The 14937-nt window shown below is 48.2% G+C and overlaps 2 protein-coding genes across 2 annotated transcripts in view; one reads left to right on the top strand and one right to left on the bottom strand.

Moving 5' to 3' along the window:
- Window positions 1–355: 355 nt before the first annotated feature.
- On the bottom strand, window positions 356–1637 carry TEX38 (testis expressed 38; the record flags this gene model as incomplete). Its single annotated transcript, XM_079941661.1, has 2 exons — window positions 356–963; window positions 1601–1637. The coding sequence occupies 2 exons, from the start codon at window positions 1635–1637 to the stop codon at window positions 356–358; spliced, it is 645 nt and encodes a 214-aa protein (XP_079797787.1).
- Window positions 1638–5273: 3636 nt separating this feature from the next.
- Window positions 5274–14937, top strand: part of ATPAF1 (ATP synthase mitochondrial F1 complex assembly factor 1) — a 28530-nt gene continuing 18866 nt past the window's right edge. Inside the window, exons 1-4 of the mRNA XM_079932307.1 lie at window positions 5274–5950; window positions 10732–10840; window positions 13945–13995; window positions 14744–14806. Coding sequence (XP_079788433.1) covers window positions 5619–5950; window positions 10732–10840; window positions 13945–13995; window positions 14744–14806 — 555 coding nt within the window. The 5' untranslated portion in view covers window positions 5274–5618. The remainder of the gene's footprint in view (window positions 5951–10731; window positions 10841–13944; window positions 13996–14743; window positions 14807–14937) is intronic.

Raw genomic sequence — 14937 nt, 5'->3', positions numbered from 1 at the left:
TTCCCTTTGGGTACCTAGCCCAGGGTCTGACATATGGTTTTGTTCTTAAATACTGTCTAGAGGGATGTTGAGCCCATCACAACTACTGGTTCAGCGTGTCTCCCCGCAGCCAGCCCTCAGTTCCCATTGGTATTGGTGAGACTCTGACCTTCAGCTTGGTTTGTGAAGTGCCCCCCTCAGACATTTTCCCTCCTAACAGCAAATGAGACACAAGGGAGTCTTGGACTTTTTTAAATCTTTCATTATGTGACATCTAGATGGGCCCTGGCCTCTGTGTCAGTACCACCTCCCTGAGGTCAGCTCCATTTCCTGCACTGCCCCGATACCTCCAGCTCCCATCCTCAGTGGGAGGAGGCTACACTTCTGAAGCAGACAGCTTGGCATTTAAGCAGTGGTCCCCCTGGGCCAGTGTGGGGAGGGAATGGAAGTGGATGTTCCTTTCAGGACAGGTGGCCAAAGGGTAGGAGACTGAGTGGTTCAGCATCGGGGGTAGGTTACACAGCGAGAGGGCAAAGGGCACCTCCTGAAAAATGGGAATCGGGGGTCGGGAGCTGGCCTGGGGCCGCAGCACCGGGGAAGGTAGGGGCTGCTGTGGGATCAGCTGCACTGCAGGTTGCAGGGGGCTGGGGGCCTCCACCTTGGGGCTGCTGTCTTGAGTAGCATAGCTCCTGCTCTCGGGGATGTCCAACTCCCACGGGTGATCTGAATTCTGGGTGTCAGTCTCGGTCTTGGTGGCATCAGGGGGAGGGCCCGTGTTGATGGCCGCGTTCATGCCATATCGCCGTCGCTTGTTAATCCAGTACAACAGCGGGCTGTAGGTAAATGCGGCTGCTCGCATCACCTCCATCCACTCCCGGGCACGCCTTTCCCGCCGCAGGTTCTTCCTCCAGTGCAGAAAGAGAATGCAGCCGCCGGTTATCACAGAACACAGCCCCAGGAATCCAAAGTACAGTGGCACCCACACTAAGGAAGGCAATAAGAAAAAAAGCAAGCTGGCTGATAGCTGTAGCTTGGGGTCTCAGCTGTTTCTCATTCCTCTGCTTAGCTCTTTCACCAATCGTTCCCTCCACTTAACCACTCTCTCCATTCCTTCCTTTTCTCATTGACTGGCCTCATCATTCTTTTATTCAGTCAAAGCAGGATTTCCAGGGAGTTTAAGAGGCCACCTTTCGCTCTTCACAGATAAGAAAAGCTAGGTCTAGAGGGGCACGACCTGCCCAGGCTTACTCAAGCCTCTGGTTCCCAACCCTGGCCCCGTCTGATCCATCAGAATGAGAAGCCTCACTAAAGGCAAAGCCCATCAAGAAAGTAAAAGTTTACCAGTCGACGGGACACCAATGTCCCATCCCATTCCACCATACCGCTAACCATTCAGCTGTGATGTCCTGGGGTATTTGTGGTACCCCCTCTGGGCTGTCAGAGAGACATGGTCTATGCCCTCAAGAAATCCATAGTTTTCTAGAGGAAACCCTGTCCTAACTCTTAGCATGCTTCCACACAGGCAGCCATCACCCCCATCCGTGCAAAAGGTCTTCCCTGAGTGCCCCCAAGCCTAGGGCATAAAGCAGGGGGCAGGGATTTGGGGAGGGAGCACACTTACCACCAGGGAGGCTGAGGTCCTCCCTTTGGGAATCCATAATGTCAAACCTTGGTACCTAGCTGGCCGATGGCTCTGGGGAGAGGGAGTTCACCTACCCATCTGTCTAGCCAATAGGAGTCCCCAGAATTCCCAGACCCCATTGTTCCCTAAAGGTGGTTCACAGAGTTCTGAACACTGAGCATCCAAGGGCGATGCTTGTGAAGTCTAATGGAAGGAACAGACTCCACCAGTGGTGTTTCCTAGGCCTAGTGCGTCTCTACTGCTTCTACCAGGGACTGACCCACCCTCTAAATTGTCGGCCCCCTACCTCTGACCTACAGAGCAGCCCCCAGGAAAGGGCCCTAGATTCCTCGGGGGCTTATTTTGTCCCTAGGCTTTAAGGAACAGTTGATGGATCCCTGGGCAGGGAGCACCCAGAGCAGTGGGCAGCCCTGCCGTCAAGTCTGCTATGACTGACTTGTCAGGAGACAACCCACTCAAGGGAGCTATGTGGTCCTTCCTTGGCTCTTACAATTTCTCTTTTGTTTCATTACCTTCCTTCAATGAGTATTGGCAAGTGCTTCCAGGGCATCAGGCCGTATGGGAGCTCCCCACCATCTGGCCCTACATCTCTTTTCAGCTTCACCTTCCTCCCCATCCTTCACACACCTTTCCCTTCTGACCAGACCCTGCTTAACAGACCCTGCTTATTCACATCTCTGGAGCATTGCTCACACTGCTCCTCCACCTAGGAGTGCCCCTCCCCACTCTCCCCACCACTGAACACCTGCTTATCCTTCAAGGCTCAGCTCAACACCCCCTACTCTGTGACAAAGTTCTTTCAGTTGGCTTCCCAGAATCACACCGTCTCCAGTTTGAAGGCACTTTGAGAGTTGTGTAGTCCAACTCCCAGCACATGATTGAGCGCTAGAGGCAGATCTCCCCTACCCAGCACTAATACGTGGGGAATTGCTTGGGTCAGGGACTTGCCCACACCTCCTGAAGCAGCTTGATCCATTTATGGGCAGCTCAGTTAGAAAGCCCTCCCCTAACTAAATCCACGTCAGCCTGCCTGAAGGTTGCACCACTAGGCCTAGCTCAGCTTCTGGGCACCATCTAAGTACTTCCCTCTTTAAGCCCCCAGCGTGGGACTTGGGGCACTAATGAGCACAGATTTCTCTCCATGTTCCACTTACTCTGGGCTCTACCTCACTGGCTTCTGCTTTTCAGTCTCCTTTGCTAGTTTCTCCTCTTTTCCCTGATCTCTAAATGTCAGGTGCCCGAGGGCTCAGTCCTCAGCCCTCTGTCCACATTCATTCCCTCAGTGATCTCACCCAGACTCATGACTTTAAATAGCGTATCTACCATATATACACTGTCAACTCTCAACGTTGTACCTCCGGCCCAGACCATTCCTCAGGACTTTAGACTCATACTCCCAAAAGCCTGGCTGACATCCCTCCTTGCCAGTCTGTTATCTCAAACTACCATGTCCAAAACCAAACTCCTGACGGTCCATCTCCAAAACCTACTCCAGCCTCCTCCTCTCTGTAAGTGGCAACTCTCTCCCTCCAGTTGTTCAGGCCAAAAACCTGACAGTCACCCTTGACGCCCTTCATTCTCTCATACCCACGTTCACTCCAGTAGCAAAATCTTTAGGCTTTGCCTTCAAAACATACCCAGGGGCTTCCCTGGTGGCGCAGTGTTTGAGAGTCCGCCTGCCGATGCAGGGGACACGGGTTCGTGCCCCGGTCAGGGAGGATCCCACATGCCGCGGAGCGGCTGGGCCCGTGAGCCATGGCCGCTGAGCCTGCGCGTCCGGAGCCTGTGCTCTGCAACGGGAGAGGCCACGACAGTGAGAGGCCCGCATACCACAAAAAAAAAAAAAAAAAAAAAAAAAACATACCCAGAATCTGACCATTTTTCCATCATCATCACTTTAATACAAGTACCACCCTCTCTCACCTGGTCTCCCTTTAGGGTGATCAACCATCCCTGTTTGCCTGGGACTGAGGGAGTTTCCAGGACATAGGACTTTTGATGCTAAAATCAGGAAAATCCCAGGTAAACTAGGACAAATTAATCACCCTTGGGAGAGCTTGCATCCTTGTCCCCCACGCCCTATATTCCACCAGCAGTCAGAATGAGCCTTTTTAATTTTTTTTATTATAAATTATTTTTATTTCTTTATTTATTTTTGGCTGTGTTGGGTCTTCGTTGCTATGTGCAGGCTTTCTCTAGTTGCTGCAAGTGGGGGCTACTCTTCGTTGCAGTGCACGGGCTTCTCATTGAAGTGGCTTCTCTTGTTGCGGAGCATGGGCTTTAGGTGCGGGCTTCGGTAGCTGTGGCTCATGGGCTCTAGACACAGGCTCAGTAGTTGTGGCACACAGGCTTAGTCACTCCATGACATGTGGGATCTTCCCGGACAAGGGATCGAACCCGTGTCCCCTGCATTGGCAGGCAGATTCTTAACCACTGCACTACCAAGGAGGACCCTCACTCAGATTTAAAACCAAAGTCCTTAACCAAAGCCTACAAAGCCCTGAACGATCAAACTACCCCTCTCCATGCCTCCTTCGCACAATAACCTTCTTGCTGTTCCACAAGCAGGGCAAGCGTGCTCCTGCATCAAGGCCTTTGCACTTGCTATTCCATCTGGAAGGCTCTTCCCCCAGGTATCCACACAGACCATGCCTCATTTCCTTCAGGTCTCTGCTCAACTGGCCCCTTAGCTCTGTCTCTCCTAGCCTGCTTTGTTTTTTCATAACGTGTATTATCACCTAACATTATTTATGTACGTATGTAGGTATGTATACATATTGTGTCTCACCTCACTAGAATGTAAGCTCCATGAATTAATGTAAACAAGGAAATAAATACGTAAGAATTTCAGGTAGCCTTAACTGCTCTGAAGAAAATAAGGTAGTGGGATAAAGAATATAAAGTGATGGGGGTGCATCAAGAAAAGTCCCTTTGAGGTGCTGACTTGTGAACTGAGCCCTAGATGATGAGGAGATAGCCACGTGCAAAGGGAGCAGCCAGTGCAAGGATGCTAAGGCAGGTACAGGCTGGCGCACTTAAAGGACTTGCTAATCTCAGGGTTTACCACACTACTCCCAGCACAGGCCAGGGCCCAAGGCCCATCTCCGAAAGTGCAGGCTGGACTGAGCAGAGTTGAAGGCACTGTCCCTGACCCTAAGAGGTCCATCATTCAAGAGGGGTTTTTATCAGGTAAGACCCGACAGGAGGACTTTCATGAGGGCAGACTGATCAATGCCATCACAGGGGGCCTGCTCCAGGCCTGGCCCTGTGCTGGACGCAGGTGAGACCAGGTGTTGATGTCACTGTTCTTGACCCCAGGAGTTCACTCACACCTGGTTCAGGGGGTGAAGAAGATGGTGGCATTGGGTGGAGAGACAGCATTCCAGGTATAAAGACTTGTCAAGGACAAATCCAGGTGTCTTTGGGGAGAAGCGTAGTTCAGTTTGGCTGGAGTTCAAGGTGGGTGTCAGGAAGCAGAGGAAGAAAAGGCTTCGGAGGCAGCTGGCATCTTTAAAAGAATTCAGCCCTTGGACAAGTCTTGGACAAGTCTCTTAATGATTCTCAGCTTCAGTTTCCTCGTCTATAAAATGGGGATAAAACCTGCCTCACACAGTATGAAGCAAATAGTGTCCTGCACATAGAAACGCTCAATAAAGAGAAGCTGCTACTGTGATTACAGCTGATGAAAGGGCCTTCGATGCTGAAGGATGACTACTCCAGTACGTGCCTAAAGAATTTAAAAGGGAGCAAGCTCGGTGAGGACCAGTAGGTCCGAGCAGCTTTCAAGAGGAGACTTAACCCGCAAGGGCTGCTGGTCGCAGGCTCGGCGAGAAGGCTGGGCGGGGGCGCTAAAGCTGCAGAGCAAGCGGGGCGCGGGCGGGGCCCGGGGCAGGAGCGGCGAACCCCCTGCCTCCCACCGCGCCCTTCACCGGCTCCCGGAACCTTGCGTGCGCGGAACCTCGCTGCTGGAGCGCGGGCGCGGCGGACCCGGAGGGCAATGGAGCGGGCGCGCGGGCCGCGGGCCGAGGCCGACGTGCCCGGGGAGGAGGAGGAGGAGGAGGCGGGGGCAGCCATGGCTGCCGTGGTGGCGGCAGCGGGTGGCGCGGGCCCGGCCGTCTTGCAGGTGGCCGGCCTCTACCGCGGCCTGTGCGCGGTGCGCAGCCGCGCCCTGGGCCTGGGGCTCGTGTCACCCGCGCAGCTGCGCGTGTTCCCGGTGCGCCGCGGCTCGGGCCGGCCCGCGGGGGGCGTCGAAGGCAGCGGGGTCGGGAAAGAGATCGAGGCTAACCCCTTCTACGACCGCTACCGCGACAAGATCCAGCAGCTGCGCAGGTGCGGGCCCGGCCGGCGGCGGGCGGCGGGCAGGGAGGAGGGGCGGCGCTCGGCCCGCGCTCCTGGTGTATCTGTATCTGGCGCTCTCAGCCCTTCCAGCAGCCCTGCTAGAGGATCACTGGCACTGCCCCCACTCTACAGATGATTATCTAGGCTCAGAGAGGCTTGGTCACTTGCCTAAGATCACACAGCTAGTGTGAGAGCCGGGAGTCTCTGCGAAGCCCCAGTTGTCTTTCTGTCTGCTTTAGTTCTCAAAACGCTGAGGTCGACTCTTACGACAGCCCTTAAGAGGCAGGCAACTCCGAGAGACCTGTACTCATTATCGAAATGGGAAAAATGGAGCCTTCCAGAGAAGGGACTTGACTTGCTCAAGGTCACCTATTGAGGCAGCTGAGCCTTGTCCTAGGACTCGGGTTCCCAGGCTTCTAGCTGAGGACCCTGACTGTAAGGAAAGGAGATTGGGTGGGGGCAGGGCATCAAAGATTAATAGTGTTACAGTTGGCTCTCAGTTGAACTCTCTCATTAAGATGAGAAAACTGAGGATCAGAGAGAGGTAAGAGGCCTGCCAAAGGTCACACAGCTGGTTGGGATTTCTCTGACTTGGAGTCCGGGGTTCCTAACACTACCCTTCACCTTCCAGAGAGAAGGACCTGGAGATTAGAGGAGGTTGAGGTGGGTATAAGGGGGCCTTGGAGGGTCCAAAGAGTTGAACTGGGAAGAGCTGAAAGAGATCAAAAGTGAAAATCGAAGGGACTTGGGAGAGAATCTGGCAGGGTGGGCACAGTTGTCTTAGGAAAGGAAACCTAAGACTGATGCTGTAACTTCTTTGAGTTCTAGCTCATCTCTACTTCCACAGCCTTAATTTACTCTATCATCTTCACCCAGAATATTGCAGTCATCCTCTAACTCAGCGGTCCCCAACCATTTTGGCACCAGGGGCCGGTTTTGTGGAAGACAATTTTTCCACAGACTGCCGTGGTGGGGGGCGGGTTACGGTTTCGGGATGGTTCAAGTACATTACATTTTATGTGCACTTTATTTCTGTTATTGTTACATTGTAATATATAGTGAAATAATTATACAACTCACCATAATGCAGAACCAGTGGGAGCCCTGAGCTTGTTTTCACTTGCCACTCACTGATAGGGTTTTTTTGTTTTGTTTTGTTTTGGTTTGGTTTTTTTTGCAATACGCGGGCCTCTCACTGTTGTGGCCTCTCCCGTTGCGGAGCACAGGCTCCGGACGCGCAGGCTCAGCGGCCATGGCTCACGGGCCCAGCCGCTCCGCGGCATGTGGGATCTTCCCGGACCGGGGCACGAACCCGTGTGCCCTGCATCGGCAGGCGGACTCTCAACCACTGCGCCACCAGGGAAGCCCCAAGGCATTTATTTATTTATTTGGTCACACTGTGCAGCATGTGGGACCTTAGTTCCCCAACCAGGGATTGAACCTGTGCCCCCTGCATTGGGAGCGTGGAGTCTTAGCCACTGGACCGCCAGGGAAGTCCCTACTGATAGGGTTTTGACAGGAGTCTGCAAGCAATTGATTTATTATGGTCTCTGTGCAGTCAAACCTCTCTGCTAATGATACTCTGTATTTGCAGCCACTCCCCAGCGCTAGCATCAGCGCCTCACCTCCACCTCAGATTATCAGGCATTAGATTCTCATAAGGAACGCACAACCTAGATCCCTCACGTGCGCAGTTCACAGTAGGGTTTGCGCTCCTATGAGACTGATGCTGCCGCTGATCTGACAGGAGGCGGAGCTCAGGCAGTAATGCGAGGGATGGAGAGTGGCTGTAAATACAGAATGAAACTTCGCTCGCTTGCCCGCTGCTTGCCTCCTGCTGTGTGGCCCAGTTCCTAACAGGCCACGGAATGGTACCGGTCCGTGGCCCGGGGCTTGGGGACCCCTGCTCTAACTAGTCTTCCTCACTTCTGGTCTTAGACCCATCCACCCCCAGTCCATGTCACTGCTACTATAATGATCTTTCTTTGAAAGAATGACAGAATAAATGAATGAGGATTTCTGCTCTCCTTCAACAGCATTCAGATATACTCAAGTATTTGTCATCTTAAAAACCTTTTCTTGACCTACATTCCCCTTCAGCCTTTCCTCACTGATCCCTTTCACAGACAGGCATCTCAGAAGAGTGGTCTACTAATATTCTGAATACTTCACAGCTCCTGTTCATTCCTATTCATGAACAAATGAATGACTGGTTTTACTTTCCTTCCCCACTAGATCATTCCTGTGTCAGTGTTTACACATACTACTGCTGTCTCCTAAAGAGTGGCTTTCCAAGGCCACTCCATATCCTTAGTGTTCCATGCAAGGCCCTTGTGCTCTAGTACCTGCCAGTCTCCCTAGCTTTATCTAATACCAAAACTTCCTTTTAGCTCTATGGCCCAGCGCAAAGGAATAAAGGACTGACGTTGGGGGCAGGTGTTCCAGGTATGGGGAGCAACAGAGCCTGAAACGACCTTAGCCATTTGGGAATATCTGAGCAAATTTTCATCTTAATACCTGTAGCACTCTCATGTACTTATTTACATGTCCTTCTGTCCTACTAGATAGTAAGCTCCTTGAGGTAGGGACTCTTTCTTATTTATTTCTGTATCTCTGAAGCCCAGCAAGTCAACCAACAGGCGAGAGACAACAAGTCAAGTTTGTTGAATGAGTGAAAGGGAGAGAGGAAGGAATAAGTTCTAGAAGAAGTTGAGTGAGATGGGAGGGAAAACTGTGGCTACAAAAGGGAAAAGAACATGAGGTAGAGGAAAAGGGAGGTATGCAGTGAAAGCAGGGCCAAGAAAGGATCAGTAGAACCTGGGCCAAGTCATCGAGGAAAGAGGCAAGACAGAGCTTCACCGTGAGGCCCAAGACCAACAGGTGGGCTATCGTGAGATATTTTAAAAGGAATTATAGTCCTGATTGGTTAGTGCTGTAGCATACTCACTAAAACCTGGGCTCTTGGAGCACTTATAACCCCAGTTCAGTGTGAGCCAACAGCAAGACAAGGCTGTGTGCCCTGCTGACCCCACTCCAGTCCAGTACCTGGGTTTTTGCGTCACACTCTACACTGGTGAGAGCTTTAGGTCCACTGTATCTAGAGTGTGCATAAACGAACATGCCCAGAGAGAAGGTCCACAGTAAGGAATGATTTACAAATCGTGTATATGAAGAGAGGCTGAAAAAACTGAAGAAATTCAACCTAGAGAAACTTAGGAGGTGACATAAGAGCAATTTTCAGGTACTCATAAAAAGAACTAGACATTTTCTCTTGTTCCTGGGGGAGTGAAAGATACAGAGAGGTAGACTTAGACTCAAAATGTTTTAGTAATGAAAGATGTCCAGGGTGAGAGTACACAGGGCTCCACTGCCTGGGCCACCCCTCACCATCTCCATCTGCTCACTGGCAACACTAACCTAGGCCCTGGTACTTGCAGCCCTGGCCAGGCAGGTGCCACACCCTACCAGGTGAGGCCCTTGGTGCAGCTCTTCATCGAGGAGGAGCTGGCCTTCTCCGGAAGGAAGGACGATCTATCCAAGTACATGGCAGTGAAGGGAGTGGTGTTCGACATCACCTCCAGAAAGAGTTACATGGAGGACGAGCGCCCTCCATTGCCTTGACCAAGAAGGACCAGAGGGGTAACCAGGATGCCCTTGGAGCCTGCAGACGTCACCCATGACACTACAGGTCTCATGGCCTGGGAGCTGGAGCCCCTGGATGACATCTTCACCAAAGTGTACACAGCCAGATATTGTCAGCTACACAGCCTGAAGCATTCTTAACAGATGGCAGCCCCAACCCGGACTTGACGCCTGAAGACCAGCCCCATTGTGACATAAGGACAAATTCTGATGATCCATCAACTGGAGCAGGTTCTTTGGAGAGAGGGTCAGGGAGAACTCAGGTGCTAAATCTGCAAAATAGGCTGCCTGAAGCCTCTGAGTTGCTGGGATCTGAATAAATAGAGATTTGCCCTAGTCGGGGAGGGAAGGGACATGTCTGAGAATTAGATGCGTTCCAGTAAGAGCTGGACACCTGGGATTCCTGCCTGAGGATTCTTGCATCTAACCCAGCAAGATGACCACAAAGTACCTTTCCTATCTTAAGGATTTAAATTCCAAATACCCAGAGTGTAAGTACCTGAGGGAGCAAGCCCTGTGTCACCCTAGGGAATATCCTGCAGGAGAAAAATGTTACACAGGCCCCTTGAGGAGTAATAACAGTTGAATAAGTGGATTTCTCTTTCCACTTTCTTGATTTGTAGGCCTGTGCTCAGGCCTAACTAAATTAAGACAAATCCTTCAGCCTCTGACTGTGTCCTCTCTCTGTGAAAGTGGAACATGGTGCTTTGTTATTTCAAAATCCAGAAAGGCGGGCTTCCCTGGTGGCGCAGTGGTTAAGAATCCGTCTGCCAGTGCAGGGGACACGGGTTCAAGCCCTGGTCCAGGAAGATCCCACATGCTGCAAAGCAGCTAAGCCCGTGCGCCACAACTACTGAGCCTGCACTCTAGAGCCCATGAGCCGCAACTACTGAGCCTGCATGCCAAAACTACTGAAGCCCGCGCACCTAGAGCCCGTGCTCTGCACAAGAGAAGCCACTGCAATGAGAAGCCCGCGCACCACAACGAACAGTAGCCCCTGCTCTCCACAACTAGAGACAAACCCGTGTGCAGCAACGAAGACCCAACGCAGTCAAAAATAAATTAAATAAATAAATTTATTTAAGAAAGAAAGGCCCAGGTTGTTTATCCTTTGGTTTACCTTTGATCAGGTCTGACCCAACTGCTTTTGAGTCCCGACTGGAGAAGTGCAGTGAGTTTCGGAAGCAGCCAGTGGGGCACTCCAAGCAAGGTGACTTTATCAAATGTGTGGAACAGAAGGTAAGACCTACCCCTTTGGGTGTTGTTGGCTCACCAGTGCTCTACATCCCCACCCCTGACCCTTATCCTGGGAGTGGGCTCATTGAGGGGATCAGCTCCATCCATAAATGGTATACTGCTCCTTCTGGCAAGGTACTGTAGTCATGGTGGAGATATAAGGGGATGAAAAGGGTAATCTCTGCTCCCAGGGGGTATAGTCGAGTGGTCAAGGCACACATGTAGGGATCAGGGAGGGAAAAAGTGCTTAATACATGTTAGCTCTTATTACCCTTAAACAAGAATCAGAGCTGGGGAAAAGCATGTTGAAAGCTGTGTATAGTCAGCCCTCCCTATCTGCAGGTTCTGCATCCACAGATTTTGCATCTGTGGATCCAGCCAACAGCTGATAGAAAGTATTCAGGGGAAAAAAAAACTGTAGAAAGTTCCAAAAAGCAACACTTGAGTTTACCACTTACAGGTAGCTATTTACATAGCATTTATTGTATTTACAACTATTTACATAGAATTTACATTGTATTAGGTATTATAAGTATGATGATTTAAAGTGTATGGGAAGATGTGCGTAGGTTATATGCAAATACTACACCATTTTATATAAGAGACTTGAGCACCTACAGATTCTGGTGTCTTCAGGTGTCCTGGAACCAATCCCTGACTGATACCAGGGGACAATTGTATAGGAAGATTAATGCAGTGCTTCTCAAACTTTTTGACCATAACCCACGGTAAGAAATATATTTTACATTGCAATTCATTACACATATATGTATATAATTATAACTGAAACAAATGCTTACTTTTACTATTGATACATGCAATGCACTCTTATTATTATTTTCATCTTTTAAAAAACTTTGGCTACAGTCCACTAAATTGATTTCACAACCTATGATTTGAAAAATACTAATCTAAGGTGGTGTACAGAACAAATTGGAGGGGGGAGAGGCAAAGCCAGGGAGAATATATCCAGGTGTGGGCTGCAGGGGCCTGAAATAAGGTAGTTACAGTGGAAAATTGGGGTTCTACATTGTAAAAGGAGAGATGTTTATTTTACTTGGAAAATAACTTTTTTTGCCTTGGGTATCCTAAATTTTAAGAGAATCCACTCAGTCTTTTAATAACTGGTTGAGTTAATTAGAATAAGAATAGTTAATGGGTTAATCATTACAAGGTTGGGGAGAAATTCAACCTGTGATAAACGTAGTTTACAATTTTATATGAACAAATAACTTTCTACTACAAATATTTTATCAAATGTAATTTCCTTTAGCAAACATAGTGTCAAGATTACAAATAAATAGCTATGGGAAATATTACTGTATTATAAACTTTCAATATTATCTGGGAAGGCTTTTTGAAACAAGACTTAGAAATTCAGCTTTACGATGACAAGAGCAGAATAAGTAAAGATTTAATTTAAATTATGGCAACTCTTAGGTAAATATTCACTTACTGTCTTTCTTATCTAGCTAGAGGAAGGCTAATAGCTAATGACTACATTTCTAAAGCCTTTTCTTTACTTTGAGTCATTGGTTCCCTACCACGTGATACCCAACATCCCCTTTTTATAATAAATTGTATTTAATTCTCTCTAATTCTACCCTGAAATGAAATGTAGACAATATAACCCACCTACACACATAATTTCAGGGGGAAAAATAAATATAATGCCTTAACTGTAATAAAGGGAAGTATTTTTTAAATAAAATACAGATTTCAGCATGTAAGTTCTTGGGCACAACTATGCTGTGAGACCTAGTACGGTCATCAGGTTCTTTCACCTCTGTATGGAATCACCATGAATACGTAAGCATCAAATGCAAACTGGTACCGGATGTTGGTAATTATAAAAACTCCCAAACCATAAGCAGTGTTGTTATCAGTGACCCTCATGAGATTCCACAATGTACAGTCTTCTCTGAAGTTACATAGTAGTTGCATTTCTGAAAAATTCAGTATTGAATAAAAAAGGAGAAAGAAAGAGAAAGGAAAGGAAGGAGGGAGGGAGGAAGGAGGGAGGGAGGAAGGAGGGAGGGAGGAAGGAGGGAGGGAGGAAGGAGGGAAGGTCTGGCTAGAATTGGAAAGTTGTGTGGGATGAGGGAAAATTCATTATGTAGAACTCATCTGCAAAATTGCAGCTCATTTAGCGCCACTGCCTCTCCCATAAATGCAGGTGAAACCATCCAGTCAATTATTGTGATAACAAAAAAACAGGTCCCCATAGGTTTCCAAAGCATCTGTAGTAGACATACTTTAAATGTTTCATTAATTGCTCTTGAGACTTTGGGCACATAGGGTGTATCCAGTAGGTTTTTCTACAGCACGCTTTTGTCTAGTGTGTGGGTACTGGTTCTACCGACATCATTTATGAAAGGTTTGGATTCATTAAAGCACAGAGTAATGAAAAACAGGGTTTAATGCAGAAAGTATGTTTCAGCTTCAGAATCCCAGGTGTGGATTGCACTCCTCTCTGAAAGGCACAGAAATTGAATGGAAAACTCAGAACAACACATCCCTACTGTCAGAAACAACTCAAAATTGTATTTCCTGGCCATGACCTTTATCTGAGAGTGGGCTAGGAGAGAAAATAATCACTTTCAGTTGTTCCTGGCCTTTTTTGAGGGGGAGTCTAATTTGAGGGAGGGAATACTAAGATGGAGTACTAGAAAAGACTCAATAGTCTGCTGAGGTTGCCTGACTTCAGAAATGCTGTCACAGATAAGAAGCAGCTTGGAAAATACATCATTCCATTCTTACCTCCTCTGTGGCTCACTGGGAAAGAGAGCACAGGAAACCCGAGTAGGCTTGTTCTGAGAAGGATTCCCTCATCCATGGTGGCAGGGATATAATGGACTCTCAGTACCAGTAGATGGTGTTTACTAACAAAGAACTCCTTTCTCATCTCTGTATCTCAGAATCAGTCAAAGAAAAGTTGTCTCACAAACAGTAACTCTTAGAACAGTATGTACAGTTACTGTATAGAGTGGAGAGAAGTGAGTTCTGAGGTGCAACATTACTAAATGAGTTATTGGGCACCTCACCTAGGGAGGGTGGTCGTCTTCTTAAAAGTATAGATTAATATCCTGTCCCACTGTATATTTCAGACAGACACATTGGGGAAACAGCGTATGAGCAGAGGATTCACCAAGGACAAGGTAGGTTTTTAATTAAATATCCAAGCGTAAATTCATATGGAACATCTATAATAAGAGGCTGCAAGTTTGAACATATTTACTGTGGTTCAGTGATTTTGTGATTTTCTAACTGTGGAGATGAGAGATATTTCTACGAATTTTTGTTATGACCTTGATATGACTCCTAGTATAGTGTGGGTCCTGGGGGTGCTAGAGGAAATGTGAAGGAAATGTAGTATACTACTTACTACTTTCTATAGGAAGTAGATTTTTTTTTTTGGCCACGCTGCGCAGCATGCGGGATCTTAGTTCTCCAACCAGGGATTGAATCCGTGCCCCCTGCGGTGGAAATGTGGAGTCATAACTACTGGACCGCCAGGGAAGTCCCAGGAAGTAGTTTTAAAAAATCAAATAAAAACATGTTTACTCTGTCATTTAACTTGCAAATAAGGAGCCACTTCTGGCAGAATAGCAGTTAAAGGTAACAACCGAACTTTCTCCTCTTAGGAGCTGCAAAGTGCTGCAACACTTATTAGTGAGCGTGAAACATTTGGGAAGTACCAGTAGATATCCCCTGAAAATAGAACTGTGAAACCTGCCCTGGGGGCTCCCTTTTCCGAGCATGTGGGTTTTCTTATACTCATTCTCCACTTATTGAAGATCTGCTGTACTGTCCTCCCATGTTGCTTCCCACAAGGCTTACAGATAGAGTTAAACTGTTTTATTTTTTTAATTGTGGGTGTTAATTGCCTTTTATTTTCTCTTTCAGACCCTCAGTTCAATCTTTAACATTGAGATGGTGAAAGACAAAACTGCAGAAGAAATAAAACAGGTAATGAATGAAAATGAATTGTCATACTTTATGAAAATGTGTGCTCTGTGAACCAAATCTGAAAGTAGAAAGGAGCATACATTTCCTGACACCTCTTTCTAGCCAAAATGAAAGGCAATCATTGAAAACAA

Source organism: Stenella coeruleoalba (assembly GCF_951394435.1).
Source record: "Stenella coeruleoalba genome assembly, chromosome: 1".
In the NCBI taxonomy this organism is placed as follows: domain Eukaryota; kingdom Metazoa; phylum Chordata; class Mammalia; order Artiodactyla; family Delphinidae; genus Stenella; species Stenella coeruleoalba.
The sequence above is the reverse complement of the archived record's forward strand: the minus strand, read 5'-3'. Positions and strand labels throughout refer to the sequence as shown.